This window comes from Ceratotherium simum, chromosome 36, assembly GCF_057802395.1.
Source record: "Ceratotherium simum simum isolate JZ-2026a chromosome 36, ASM5780239v1, whole genome shotgun sequence".
Lineage (NCBI taxonomy): Eukaryota > Metazoa > Chordata > Mammalia > Perissodactyla > Rhinocerotidae > Ceratotherium > Ceratotherium simum.
The window spans coordinates 5,911,269-5,926,213 of NC_141935.1; the positions used below are offsets into that span (position 1 = coordinate 5,911,269).

Below are 14,945 nucleotides of genomic sequence, written 5' to 3' on the forward strand. Positions count from 1 at the left end.
TATCCTGCAACTTTACCATATTCATTTATTACTTCTAAAAGTTTTTTGGTGGATTCTTTAGGGTTTTCCATATATAAAACCATGTCATCTGCAAATAGTGAGAGTTTCACTGCTTCCTTTCCAATTTGGATCCCTTTTATTTCTTTCTCTTGCCTGATTGATCTGGCTAGGACTTCCAGTACTATGTTAAATAGGAGTGGTGAGAGTGGGCATCCTGGTCTGGTTCCTGTTCTTAGAGGGATAGCTTTCAGTCTTTCACCATTGGGGATGATGTTAGCTGTGAGTTTGTCATATATGGCCTTTATTATGTTGAGGTAGTTTCCTTCTATACCCATTTTATTCAGAATTTTTATCATAAATGGATGCTGGATCTTGTGAAATGCTTTCTCTGCATCTATTGAGATCATCATGTGATTTTTATTCTTCATTTTATTAATGTGGTGTATTACGTTGATTGATTTGTGAATGTTGAACCATCCCTGCATACCTGGAATAAATCCCACTTGATCATGGTGTATAATCTTTTTAAAGTATTGTTGTATGCGATTTGCTAGTATTTTGTTGAGGATTTTTGCATCGATGTTCATCAGTGATATTGGCCTGTAATTTTCTCTTTTTGTGTTGTCCTTGTCTGGTTTTGGTATCAGGGTAATGTCGGCTTCCTAGAATGAGTTAGGGAGCTTCCCCCCCTCCTCAATGTTTTGGAAGAGTTTGAGAAGGATGGGTATTAAGTCTTCTTTGAATGTTTGGTAGAATTCACCAGGGAAGCCATCTGGTCCTGGACTTTTATTTTGGGGGAGGTTTGTGATGACTGTTTCGATCTTACTGGTGATTGGTCTATTCAAATTCTCTATTTCTTCTTGATCCAATTTTGGAAGGTTGTATGATTTTAAGAATTTATCCATTTCTTCCAGATTTTCTAATTTGTTGGCTTATAGCTTTTCATACTATTCTCTTATAATCTTTTGTATTTCTGAGGTGACTGTTGTAATTTCTCCTCTTTCATTTCTGATTTTACTTATCTGAGCCTTCTCTCTTTTTTTCTTGGTGAGTCTAGCTAAAGATTTGTCAATTTTGATTATCTTTTCAGAGAACCAGCTCTTGGTTTTATTAATTTTTTCTATTGTTTTTTTGGTCTCTATTTCATTTATTTATGCTCTGATTTTTATTATTTCCCTTCCTCTACTGATTTTGGGCTTTGTTTGTTCTTCTTTTTCCAGTTCCTTTAGGTGCATTGTTAGATTGTTTATTTGAGATTTTTCTTGTTTGTTGAGATAGGCCTGTATTGCTATAAACTTCCCTCTTAGAACCGCTTTTGCTGTATCCCATAAATTCTGGCATGTCGTATTTTCGTTTTCATTTGTCTCCAGGTATGTTTTGATTTCTTCTTTGATTTCTTCGTTGATCTAGTCATTGTTCAGTAGCATTTTGTTTAATCTCCACGTATTTGTGGCTTTTCTGATTTTCTTCCTATAGTTGATTTCTAGTTTCATACCATGGTGGTCAGAAAGGAAGCTTGGTATTATTTCAATCTTCTTAAATTTATGTAGACTTGTTTTGTAGCCTAATACATGATCAATCCTGGAGAATGTTCCATGTGCATTTGAAAACAATGTGTATTCCTCAGTTTTTGGATGGAATGTTCTGTATATATCTACTAGGTCCATCTGTTCTAGTGTGTCATTTAAGGCCAATGTTTCCTTATTTATCTTCTGTTTGGATGATCTATCCGTTGGTGTAAGTAGAGTGTTAAAGTCCCCTACTATTATTGTGTTACTGTCTATTTCTCTTTTTACATCTGTTAATAGTTGCTTTATATATTTAGGTGCACCTACACTGGGTGCGTAGATATTTACAATTGTTATATCCTCTTGTTGGATTGTTCCCTTGATCATTATGTAATGCCCTTCTTTGTCTCTTTTTACAGTTTTTGTTTTAAAGTCTATTTTGTTTGAAATGAGTACTGCTACCCCGGCTTTCTTTTCATTGTCATTTGCGTGGAGTATCTTTTTCCATCATTTCACTTTCAGTTTGTGAGTGTCTTTAGGTCTGAAATGTGTCTCTTGTAGGCAGCATATATATGGGTCTTGTTTTTTTATCCAATCAGCCACCCTATGCCTTTTAATTGGAGCATTTAGTCCATTGACGTTTAAAGTAGCTATTGATAAGTATGTACTTACTGCCATTTTTAAACTTTTTTCTTCTCAGTGTTTTAGTGGTCCTTCTCTGTTCCTTTCTCTTTCTATACAGAATTGATGGTCTCTTTAGTTTGACCTCTGTCTGAAAGCTCTACTCTTTAACTCCCCTCCTCTCTCCTTTTACGTGTTTGATATCATATCTAACCTCTTTTTTGTGCATCTGTATCCGTTACCTTCTTATCATGGAAATAGATAATTTTTCCTATTTGTGGTCTTCCTTTTTCCCCTTACATCAGTCTCTTTAACTTTTCTTGTAGCACTGGTTTCTTGGTGACAAACTCCTTTAATTTTTGCTTGTCTGGGAAATTTTTGATCTCTCCTTCCATTTTGAATGATAACCTTGCTGTGTAGAGTATTCTTGGCTGTAAGTTTTTTCCTTTTAGCACTTTAAATATATCGTGCCACTCTCTTCTAGCCTGTAATGTTTCTGCTGAGAAGTCAGCTGATAGCCTTATGGGGTTTGCTTTGTATGTAACTTGCCTTTCTCTTGCGGTTTTTAGGATTCTCTCTTTATCTTTAATTCTGGACATTTTGATTATGATGTGTCTTGGTGTGGGCTTCTTTGGGTTTATCTTGTTTATGGCTCTTTGTGCTTCCTGTACCTGGATGTCTGTTTCCTTCCTTAAGTTAGGGAAGTTTTTATCTATTATTTCTTTCTTTCTTTTTTTTTTTTTTTGTGAGGAAGATCAGCCCTGAGCTAACATCCACGCCAATGCTCCTCTTTTTGCTGAGGAAGACCGGCTCTGAGCTAACATCGATTGCCAATCCTCCTCCTTTTTTTTTTCCCAAAAGCCCCAGTAGATAGTTGTATGTCATAGTTGCACATCCTTCTAGTTGCTGTATGTGGGACGTGGCCTCAGCATGGCCGGAGAAGCAGTGCGTAGGTGTGCGCCCGGGATCCGATCCTGGGCCGCCAGTAGCAGAGCGCGTGCCCTTAACTGCTAAGCCACAGGGCAGGCCCCTCATCTATTATTTCTTGAAATAGATTCTCGCCACTTTGTCTCTCTCTTCTCCTTCTGGGACACCTATAACACGGATGTTAGTGCATTTGATGTTGTCCCAGAGGTCCCTTAGACTGTCCTCACTCTTTTTAGTTCTTTTCTATTTTACTTGTTCAGCTCGGGTAATTTCTTCTAGTCTTTTGTCCAGCTCACAGATCCGTTCTTCTGTATCCTCTACTCTGGTTTTGAGTCCCTCTAGTGAATTTTTCATTTCTAGTATTGTATTCTTCATTTCTGATTGGTTCTTTTTCATATCTTCCATTACTTTGTTGACGTTCTCACTGAGTTCATCTATTCTTCTCCCCAGATCAGTGAGCATCCTTAACACTCTTTGTTTGAACTCTCTGTCAGATAGGTTGCTCATTTCTGTTTCACTTAGTTCCTTTTCTGGGGTTTTGTCCTGTTCTCTTTCTTGGAATGTATTCCTTTGCCTCCTCATTTTGCCTCTTTCTCTGTGCTTGTGTCTATGTATTAGGTAGGTCAGCACGTCTCCTGCTCTTGGATAGGTGACCTTATATAAGTGATGCCTTAGGAGGTCTGCAGTGTGCTTCCCTCAGTTCTCAATGTTCCAGGGGTGATCCCTATGTGGACTACGTGTGTCCTTCTGTTGTGGCCTGTTTGCTCTCCCTGTAGGCACCCAGGATGTCCGAGTTATGATCCTTGTCAGCTGTTGTAATGCTCAGCTGCTTATAGTTGTTGCGGGCCCTTCAGTCTCTTTATCAGGTCTGGGAAGCCCCAGAAGTCTTGGCTGCCAGTTCTAATACGTCATTTACGTTGCAGTATTTCTTTCTTTTTTTTTTTTAAGATTTTTATTTATTTATTTTCCCCCCCAAAGCCCCGGTAGATAGTTGTATGTCATAGCTGCACATCCTTCTAGTTGCTGTATGTGGGACGCGGCCTCAGCATGGCTGGAGAGCGGTGGGTCAGTGTGCGCCCAGGATCCAAACCCGGGCAGCCAGCAGCGGAGTGCGAGCACTCAACCGCTAAGCCACCCACCGGGCCGGCCCTGCAGTATTTCTTTTAAGTAAGTAGGGCCCCAGCGTGGCAGGTTGTTAGACTCAGGGGCTTACAATTGCTATAAGCCTCCAGCCTTTAGGTCTCTTCTCAGCTCTCTGAGGATTGCAGCTGGGTGGGGCTGGCCTCAGGCACGGGAGCACCCAATTGTTTCAGACTTTGGAAGGTGGGGCAAACCCCCTCTGTCACTCTTTGAGAAGCACAAGTCTTCTGCAGCTGACAAGCCCTGCCACCCACAGGTCCACACACACAGTCAACACAGTCTTGCCCCCTGTGTGCACCCGGGCCTCCTGAAGTGGACCCAGTCTCTCCACGGTGGGAGCCTCACACGCTCCACCACTGCCCCACACTCTCCACCCACTCCTTTTGTACGCCCTTCCCCACTGAAGTTGGCTCAGTTGCCATTCTGCAGAGAATCCATTCACCAATCTACACAGGCCCACAAGTTACCTGAGGGCTTGTTGTTGGGTGGGGCCAGTCTCTAGGGGGCTGCCTGCCCTGGCAGAGCTGGATTAAATCAGTGCTCCAGTGGGTCGGGCAGACCTAGGCTACCAGGCCCCAGAGAGAATTCCAATGGTGTCTGTGTCAGCAGGCCCACACCAGGCCACAACAATGGCCACCGCCAATGTCCCAGTCCCTGGAGAGGTCTCACCTCTCACTGCAATGCACTGAGATCCTATCAGGTGAGTCTCTTTTCACCAAAGTACTGTGCACCTTTCTTTCTGCTGATTTTCCGTTGCTTTCTGAAATGGGTGGGTTTGCGCGTAGGCCCTTTAAGAGCCGGTTTTAATTTCTTTGTGAACCAGCTTTTCTGGGGGTACTCCCCAATGTTTTAGTAGCAGGCAAAGTCAGATATTACGCCACTCATCTCAATTGTGCTGGGTCCACAAGATGCCCACAGCAGGGGCGCTCCCCAGCTCAGGGCTCTGCTCCTCCAGGGAGGCTGCGTACCTTTGGGCTGCTTCCGGGCGGCTGTGAAGCCGGCGGCTTGTGAAGGCAACGTTTTTTCTCTCCAGAAGGGAGTTTCTGCCTCTTCCACCTCAATTAGGATTGTCCTTTGTTGCAGGAGTTCCTCTTATCCAGTTTTCAGTTCTGTCTTAGGGGTAATTTTTCCCCTAGTAGCTGTAAATTGGCTGTGTCCATGGGAGGAGGTGAGTTCAGAGTCTGCTTACGCCACCATCTTGATTTCTCTCTTCACGTATTCTTTCTTCTGTGTGATGAAGTCTGCTGTTGATGCTCTTCATTGTATTTTTCATTTCATTCACTGTAGTCTGCAGCTCCAGACTCACTTTGGTCCTTTATATGATTTCTGTCTCATTAAATTCCTGATTTCCTTGAATTGTCCTTTTGTGTTATTCTGTAGCTAAACGAGGTTTCTTAAGGTAACTATTTTGAATTCTGTATTAGGCAAATCATAGATCTTCATTATTTGGGGTCAGTTACTGGAAAATTATTCTGCTCCTCTTGTGGAGTCATGTTTACTTGATTTGACATGTTTCTTGAACTGTTGCATTGCTGTCTCTGCATTTGAAAAAGCAGTCACTTTCTCTAGTCTTTACTGACTGATTTTGGAAAAGAAATAACTTCTGTCACCCCTACTAGGAATTCTGAGGCTTTTTCAGACCTTTTTTATGAACATACCTGCTCCACATATCTTCTTGCCACTTGAGAGGGATTTCTTACCTTCTATGCCTTCTCTCAACCCTGCAAAGCCAGTCTGGGTGCTGAAAACTTCCTGTTTGCTTTCCCTGGGGCAATGCAACATGGTCAAGTTTGTTTTGCCCCACCCCTGTGGAGTCAGGTTGGCTTTCTGAGTGTGCACTTCCACCTACAAAGGCTCTCACTCACTAATATTGGGAGTGTACACAGGGAACTGGCCATGGGACGGGGAGAGGAGTGTGTGGGTGAGATATGCAGTGTGTTAGGGGTGTGTGTGCCTGAGCAGAGTTTGCAATTAAGATGTCCCCACTGACTAGATGGAAGTCTTCTTGATGGAGTCTGTAAAGTGCTTAGTAGGATCTGCATCCCTTTAGGAATTCTGAGCCTATATCTTGTGCTACAAGCTCTTCCCAAACCCGCCAGTCATGCAGATCGTCTCAGTATTCTGGATGTGTTGGGGTAGAAATGGGCCCTTTTGTCAGTGATGCACACAGCTGAGGAGGTCAAACACTCATTCATGGGCTCTTTCTTTCCCCCAGTGAAAAAATCATGGGCCGAGTGGATCTCTCTTGGCACTGAGCTGTGCCACTGTAGGGGAGGGGTGATTAAGGTAAATGAAACTGTACCTCTCACCCTCTTCAGTGCACCCAATCTGGGATACTTTTGCTCCAATGGAGTGCTGATATGTCTCTGCTAGATTCCTCAACTCCCAAAAAGATGCTCTTGTCCATGGGTCATTGTCAAAGTCAGTGTTCTTTGTGGGGAAGAAAATAGAAACTCCCTTTCTGTCATCTCACTGATATCACTCTCTTATTACAGCTTTCTTCTTTGTGGCTCTTTTACCATTTTCTTGAATAATGTCTATCAGCTGGCTCATTTATTTTGCTATATATGTATCAAGAAATTTTTATATCCATTCATACACACTTGGAAAAAATTAAAATCAAATAGGTCCATTGATAAAACAAGAAGTTGATATAAACATTTTGTCATAGGTAATATAGATGAGTCTTAGCAAATCATAAACATATTGGGATTTCAGACCAGTGTACTTACTGACATGGATACATTTGGGAGGAGGGGACCAGCCATTCTCCGTACATGTCATTATTGTCTGCTCATCTGGAAGACTGTAGCCAGAATAGCAATCAACTTTTACAGATTGCCCCTGTAAATAATTTTTTCCCTCATATGGATAATATCCATGCTCCAAGTAATTGAAAATACATTGTCCTAAGGATCATAAAAATGATAAATGAAAAGTCTTAAACACCCATAAATTTGGCAAAAATAGTAATTTAACATAGTAATGTTAAATAGTAATTTATCTTTACATCCAATAGTAATTTATCTTTACAATATTTAAATTGGAATGAATCAGCATCCAAAAATGATATATAACTTAAGAAAAACTAAAGTTACTACCAAACATTTTTTAAAAATAAAAAATTAATACTGAATATTATTTACCTTTAGTTTTAAATTTAAATACGTATAAATGATATAGATGTTCTTGTAAAGTTTCTATCTTTGTCTCTCGTGATTTTTGTGAAGAGCTCCTTGTGAAAGGAAAGATCTATATTGATCATTTTGCTCATAGAACTCATCTTTTGGCCTTATTTTTTTCATATAAGACTCAATTGTATTCACTTACGTGTTTACTCTCTCCACTCTTTGAAATATTTGTATATATACAATTATAAAAAGGTTTACTTACTTTGGCAGGGTACTGCTGGTGACCATCCTTCTTGTCTGCAATCAAGATAACCCCCTCTATGTCCTGAAGGAGTCACAAAATTTTGATCACAGTAATAGTAATACTGTTTTCCTATAGGTACTGGAAAGTATGGTTTATAATACTCTTCATAATGTAGACGTCCGTGTTTTATTTCTGGAAAATCACAAGGCTTCACTGGCAATAAAAAACCATAATAAAACTGGTATAAATAATGTTTTACCTCAATAAAAATCAAATTCGAGATGAATGTTTCATTGTTGAATTAGATTCTCTTATCGGCATAATGACACTCATTGCGTTAGAGTTTCTAGGACAAGAAAAGTTATAAAATTCAGGTGACTGAAGTGTGTGAGGAAGCCCTTGGTAATGAAGATAAAATTATGTCTGTGGGTCATATGATATAGGAACTGTATGAAGACTCTGCAGGAAGAAAACTGCACAGATCTGTTTAATGAAGTCTCCTTGAGAACATGTAACCTAGCCCTGGTTGATTAAATGAGCATCTTGATTGAGAGATGAAAGTACTGATTTTATCACTCAGCTCATCTGTCTTCTTTTCCTTTCTTTCCAGTTTCATCAGAAATCAGAGCCTTGTCTTTTCTTCTCAAACCAACTCAATGTAGGAAGATACTGGGGTTTTTGTTTTTGTTATTTTTTTGGATTGACATTGATTAGTTTGTTTTCTATTTATTGCAAACAATGTAAGAAATAGAGAGAAGCACAAAAATTTTCCATTGATAACATCATACAGAAAAATATCATTCTTATTCATGCCTCAAAACACTCATTGAGGCAAGTTTTACTTTCTTTATTTAACCACAGAAATGAAATAGGAATATTTCTCAATAGCCAAATAGTTAGGATTATAGTAACATATGATTGTTTATTTCTAATTTTAATTGGAGAATGACATGTTTTTAAATGTCTGATAAATATTTTTAAATGAGGTATAATAGAATTACAATTTGTTGAGTTAATCTAATATAGCAAATAATTTCAACACATACGTTTAAATGCTATGTTGTTTATAACACGTTTATATATAATATTTTATATAAAATTCTGCCCCTTACACTGGATGACTTTGAGATAATTTGGAACTTTTAATACCAGACTCATACAAGTTTTTTCCATGAAATATGATTCTATTCTAATAAACCTTATGGAACATCTTAAAAAACGTTCCAACACACACAGACACACTCACACAGATATACACACACCAAATATTCATTATCATCTTCATCTTCCTTAAGTTCACTGATCTCTTTTATTCTTCGTTTGGTTAGAGAAATTTTCAAGTTGTTTCTACAGACTTGCTATGTGGATTACAAGCTTTGAATCCTTGCATATACTAACATCTTTCTTTATCAAAGAATTGTGAATCATATATTCTCTAAGGATAGATTATTGCCTTAAAGTCCATAACTCTCTTCATTGATAGATGTTTTCTCCACTTTTTTTGTGTGTGTGTGAGGAAGATCAGCCCTGAGCTAACATCCGTGCTAATCCTTCTCTTTTTGCTGAGGAAGACTGGCTCTGAGCTAACATCCATTGCCTAATCCTCCTCCTTTTTTTCCCCCAAAGCCCCCCAGTAGATATTTGTACACCATAGTTGCACATCCTTCCAGTTGCTGTATGTGGGACAGGGCCTCAGCATGGCCGGAGAAGCGGCGGTGCGTCGGTGCATGCCCGGGATCCGAACCCAGGCCGCCAGCGGTGGAGTGCACGCACTTAACCACCAAGCCATGGGGCCGGCCCATCTCCACTTTTTTGAAGGTTCTTATATTGAGATTAAAATGCCTATTTAGTCTCATTCACTTTAAGCAATTCTAGCTTTTTCCTCCACCACTTTTTGGAGATTCAGAGTATTTTGTCTTCACTCTTGGCTGAATTTCATCATGATATGTAAAGATGTGTGTCATTTAACAATAATTATATTTTGAGCAAGCTTAACTCTTTAGATTTGCAAGAACTTAGTCTTAAGGAACTGAATTAAATTTGCCATTAAATTATAGAGGAGAAAATATAATGCTGGTTGTCTTATTTCAGAACAGGTATGGTTATCTACCTCATTGTGGTGTTTCAAAGGATATGAAATAAATGAAATACTTCAGTGAGATTTCTTTTCAAAAGGTAATCACAGGAGGTCAAATTAAAAGTAGGTGTTATTATTGTCACAGGACTGAGCCCCGTTGCTATTTTTTCTCTTTCATTCGGGAACACTTAAATCTGTCTTTACCATCCAACAAGCTCATTTCTGAAGCAAATATAACATTCCACATATGGTCTGATCAGCACTGATGCTGGCAGGACTTAGAACAGCCTCCTTCTACCTCTTACACTTCTACCAGTGCAGGATGTGGCCTCATTAGCAGTTATGGTGGTTCCCTCATATTTTTGACTCAAACTGATCTCAAAATTGATCGAAATAAGACTAATTTTTGAAATTGTTTCAATCTGTCTATATTTCTGCAGCTAATTCCTTTGACCCAAGCCCAGGATCTTATAGTTAAATGTCACGTTATCAGATTCAACCTAGCATAAAGGATTCTTTTTGAATGATGAATCTGTGCTAATGAGATTCACTACATTACACGCTCTATCATTCCAGTTGTGAATTTGCACTGCATTTCCTCTAAATCATTAAACTGTTTGATAACACAAACGAGTAATGGAGTATGCCTAAGAACAAAGTCCTGCATCTGAGAATGACATAGGTTATTTAATGAAATTAAAAACTACAATACAAATTAACTATTTAATGAGTTAGAAACCATCTAACTCATCTATTTCCAAATTTTGTCCACAAGAACTTCAGAAAGTCCCTTGTAGAATAACCTTGCTGAGATCCAGATACTGTTGGGCTGATCTATCATTTTCAAAAACCAATCATAAACATGATTAAATATTTTGCTTATGTAACTGGTTCAAAATGGCAATGTAGGAGGACCCGGAACTCACCTCCACCCACAGACACATCAAACTTACAGCTACATGCAGAACAAATTTCTTCTGACAAAAAAACAAAAGCTAGCTGAGTGACTCCTATACATCAGGCAAAAGTGGAAAAACGTACACCGAAGTGGGTAGTTGAGACAGGACATATCTCGCCATAAACTTCACCCTCAGTGTGGTGACCCACAATCAGGAGGCAACTCAAAACCCCAAGCTTTTACCTGAGGAGTGAAGGGTTTGAAACTCACATCTAGCACCCGAACTTTCAGAACTGAGAGACAAGCCCCCAAAACATCTAGGTTTGAAAGCCAACAAGGCTTGTGTCCACAAGACCTACAGAAAAATAGTGAACTGAGAAATGAGTTTAAAGGACCCACATGAGTGGACTCACCCACCGCAGGACCCAGTACAGAAGAAGGCAACTGAAAAGGGCCCAGACCTTCTGTGGAAGAGGCTTATTTGCCTATCATAAAGCATGGGCCTGAGGAGCAGGAATTTAAATTAACTCACATCTAGGAGCCTACTTAAATACTCTCCAAAGATGGAGGACAGTGGATGCCATCTTTGTGCTCTTCCTCTGCCTCACTCCAGGTCACCAGCATCTCCCAGAAAGGAGCTTGTACCCTTCTTTGACGCTCTGGTTTTCATGGCTGGCACCCAGGAGATGCGTCTAGATTGCTTGGCTCTGCTGGTCAGGAAGGCTTACACTTGCAGGTTCCAAAGGACTGTAACAAATGGAGAAAGAGTTTCTAACAGGCTCTTTCTGTGGAAGAGGCCGATTAGATTCACCTTCATTGCTGTGGACTGATGGTCAGATTTCTAATTAAAGGCATATCTAAGGATTGTTTTAATCCTCTCCAGACACCTTGGAAGGAGGTGCTATCTTCACACTCTCCCTCTGCCATGCTCCAGAGCACCCTTAACTCCCAGATGGGGCTGGTACAAGTGTCTGGTTCCCCAGTTTTTATGTCTGGTGCACCAGATTATTGGCTGCCACCAAGGGGATGTTCCTTGATCACCTAGCTTTAGTGGCCAGTGGGGCTTGTGGTCATGGGTCTCACAGGACTATAGCAAATGAAGAGACAATTTGTGGCCACTTACCACCCACATGGCACAGTGCAGATGCAGATTGAAATACAACCTCAGTCTTCCTGTGAAAGAGGCTTATTAGCTTTTCCTGGAGCTTTGGCCTGAGGGGCAGTCTTCTGGTTGGGGACATATCTAGGGGCCTACTAAGTGCTCTCCAGGGACTGAGGCCGGGGGACACCACTGTGTGCTCTCCCTCTGCCTTGCTCCAGCTTGCCAGTATCAGTACCCTCATTTGGTGCCTCAATTTCTGTTGCTGCAGCCCACGGGATACCTCTGGATCACTGCACTCTGGTGGCCCATGGGGCTTATGCTCACAGTCCCACAGGACTGTAACAAAGGGAGAAAACATTTTTAACTGTCTACCAACCCAGGGAACAGTAGAGACAAGATACTGGCGAGTCTGTTCTTACTGTGAAAGAGGCCTATTAGCCTATCTTCATAGCTGAGGACTGAGAGGAAGATTTCTAATTAAACACACAACTAAAGGCTGACTGTATTCCTCTCTCCAGAGACCATGGAGAGCAAGTGCTTTCTTCATGCTCTCCATTTACCAAGCTCAAGAGTGCTAGGAGTTCCTGGAAGGGAGCTGGTGTCCTGGATTTTACATATGGTGCCCCAGTTTTTGTGGCTACTGCCCAGGGATCTCCACTTGATTGTCTGGCTCTGGTGGCCACTGGGGCTTGTGTTCATGAGTTCAACAGGACAGAAGCAGAGAAGCAAACAGGTCTTCACTGGCCAATACCCACAGCTCAGCTCAGAAGGAGCAGGCAGAAGTTCCCATATCCCAGTCTTCCCCTGAAAGAGGTATATTTGTATACTTTACAAGCTGCTGCCTGGGATACAAAATCAATATACAAAATCAGTTGCATTTCTATACACTAACAACGAAGAAGCAAAAAGAGAAATTAAGAATACAATCCCACTTACAATTGCAACAAAAGAATAAAATACCTAGGAATAAACTTAACCAAAGAGGTGAAAGATTTGTACACTGAAAACTAAACTATAAAACATTGCTGAAAGAAATTGAAGAAGACACCAAGAAATGGAAAGATATTCCATGCTCTTGGATTGAAGAATTAACATAGTTAAGATGTCCATACTTCCTAAAGCAATCTATAGATTCGTTGTAATCCCCACCAAAGTTCCGACAACCTTTTTCACAGAAATAGAACAAAGAATTGTAAAATTTATATGGAACAACAAAAGACCCCAAATATCCAAAGGAATCCTGAGAAAAAAGAACTAAAAAAAGAAGAAAAAATAAAGCCCAAAGTTAGTAGAAGGAAGGACATAACAAAAATCTGACTGGAAATAGAGACAAAGAGGCAATAGAAGAGATCAAGAAAACTGAGAGCTGGTGTTTTGAAAAGATAAACAAAATTGACAAACCTTTTATGGACTCACCAAGATAAAATGAGAGAGGACTCAAATAAATAAAATCAGAAATGAAAGAGGAGACATTCTCACAAATACCACAGAAATACAAAGGATAATAAGAGATAACTTGCACAATTATACCAGGAAATTGGACAACCTACAAGAAATGGATAAATTTCTAGAAACATACAACCTACCAAGACTGAATCAAGATGAAATAGAAAATCTGAACAGACAGATTAGTAGTCAGGAGAATGAATTAGTAACCAAAAACTTCCCCTAAAGAAGAGTCTAGGACAAGATGACTTCACTACTGAATTCTACCCAATATTTAAAGAAGAATAAATGCCAGCTCTTCAAAAAAATAGAAGACGAGAGAATGCTTCCAAACTCATGGTCTCCAACAAGGCAAGAATTACCCTAATTCCAAAACCAAACATGGACACCACAAGAGAAGAAAATTACCAGCCACAATTCCTGATGAACATGGACACAAAAATCCTCAACAAAATATTAGCAAACCAAATTCAACAATACATCGAAATGATCATACACCATGATCAAGTGGGATTTATTCCAGGGATGCAAGGATGGGTCAACATTCCCAAATCAATCAGTGCAATATGCTACATTAACCAAATGAAGATTAAAATTATATGATCACCTCAATAGATACAGACAAAGTATTTGACGACATTCAGAATTTACTTTACTCTCAACACAGTGGGTATAGAGGGAAAGTACCTCAACATAATAAAGGCCATATATGATAAGCCCAGAGCCAACACCACACACAATGGTGAAAAGCTGAAAGCTTTTCCTCTAAGGTCAGGAACACGACAAGAATGGTCACTCTTGCCAGTTTTATTCAACATAGTATTGGAAGTCCAACTAGAGCAAGCTAGGGCAATTAGGCAAGAAAAAGAAACAAAAGCATCCAGATTGGAAAGGAAGAAGTAAAACCATCATTGTTTGCACATGACATGGTGTTATACTATAGAAAACCCAGAAGAATTCACCAAAAATCTGTTCCAACTGACAAACAAATTTGGTCAAGTTACAGGATACGAAATCAATATATAAAAACCTGTTGCATTTCTATAAGCTAATAATGAACTATCAGAAAAAGAAAATAAGAGAACAATCTCACTTACAATTGCATCAAAAGAATAAAATACCTAGGAATAACTCTATCCAATGAGATGAAGCACCTATATACTGAAAACTATAAGAAAATGATAAATGAAATTGAAGAAAACACAAACAGAAAGATAGTCCATGCTCATGGATTGGAAGAATTGATATTGTTCAAATGTCCATACTACCCACAGCAATCTACAGATTCATAGCAAAACCTTTCAAAATTCCAGTGTCATTTTGCACAGAAATAGAGCAAACAATCCTGAAATTGTTTAGAACCACAAAAGAGTCCAAAAAGTCAAAGCAATCCTAAGAAAGAAGAACAAAGCTGGAGGATTCCTGCTTCCTGATTTCAAACTATATTGCAAAGCTATAGCAATCAAAACGGTGTGATATTGGCATGAAAACAGACACATAGAGCCCAGAAATAAACTCACACATAGATGGTCAACAAGTCGAGAGAAAGGAGCCAAGAATATATAGCAGAGAAAGGACAGTCTCTTCAATGAATGGCATTGGGAAAACTGGACAGCCGCTTGCAAAAGAACGAATCTGGACAAAACAAAATTAACTCAAAACTGGATTGAAGATTTGAACTAAGACCTGAAACCATAAAACTCAAAGAAGAAAACATAGAGGGTAAGGTCCTTCACATCAGTCGTGGAGATGACTTTTCATTTGACATCAAAAGCAAAGGCAACAAAAAATGAAAATAAACAAGTGGGACTATATTAAACTAAAAAGCTTCTGCACATCAAAGGAAACCAT

The 14,945-nt window shown here is 39.6% G+C and overlaps 1 protein-coding gene across 1 annotated transcript in view; it reads right to left on the bottom strand.

Annotated features, from left to right (window-relative positions):
* LOC101393840 (complement factor H-like) overlaps positions 1 to 14,945 on the bottom strand; it is a 160,776-nt gene that overhangs the window by 32,798 nt on the left and 113,033 nt on the right. Inside the window, exon 9 of the mRNA XM_087424350.1 lies at positions 6,929 to 7,105. Coding sequence (XP_087280476.1) covers positions 6,929 to 7,105 — 177 coding nt within the window. The remainder of the gene's footprint in view (positions 1 to 6,928; positions 7,106 to 14,945) is intronic.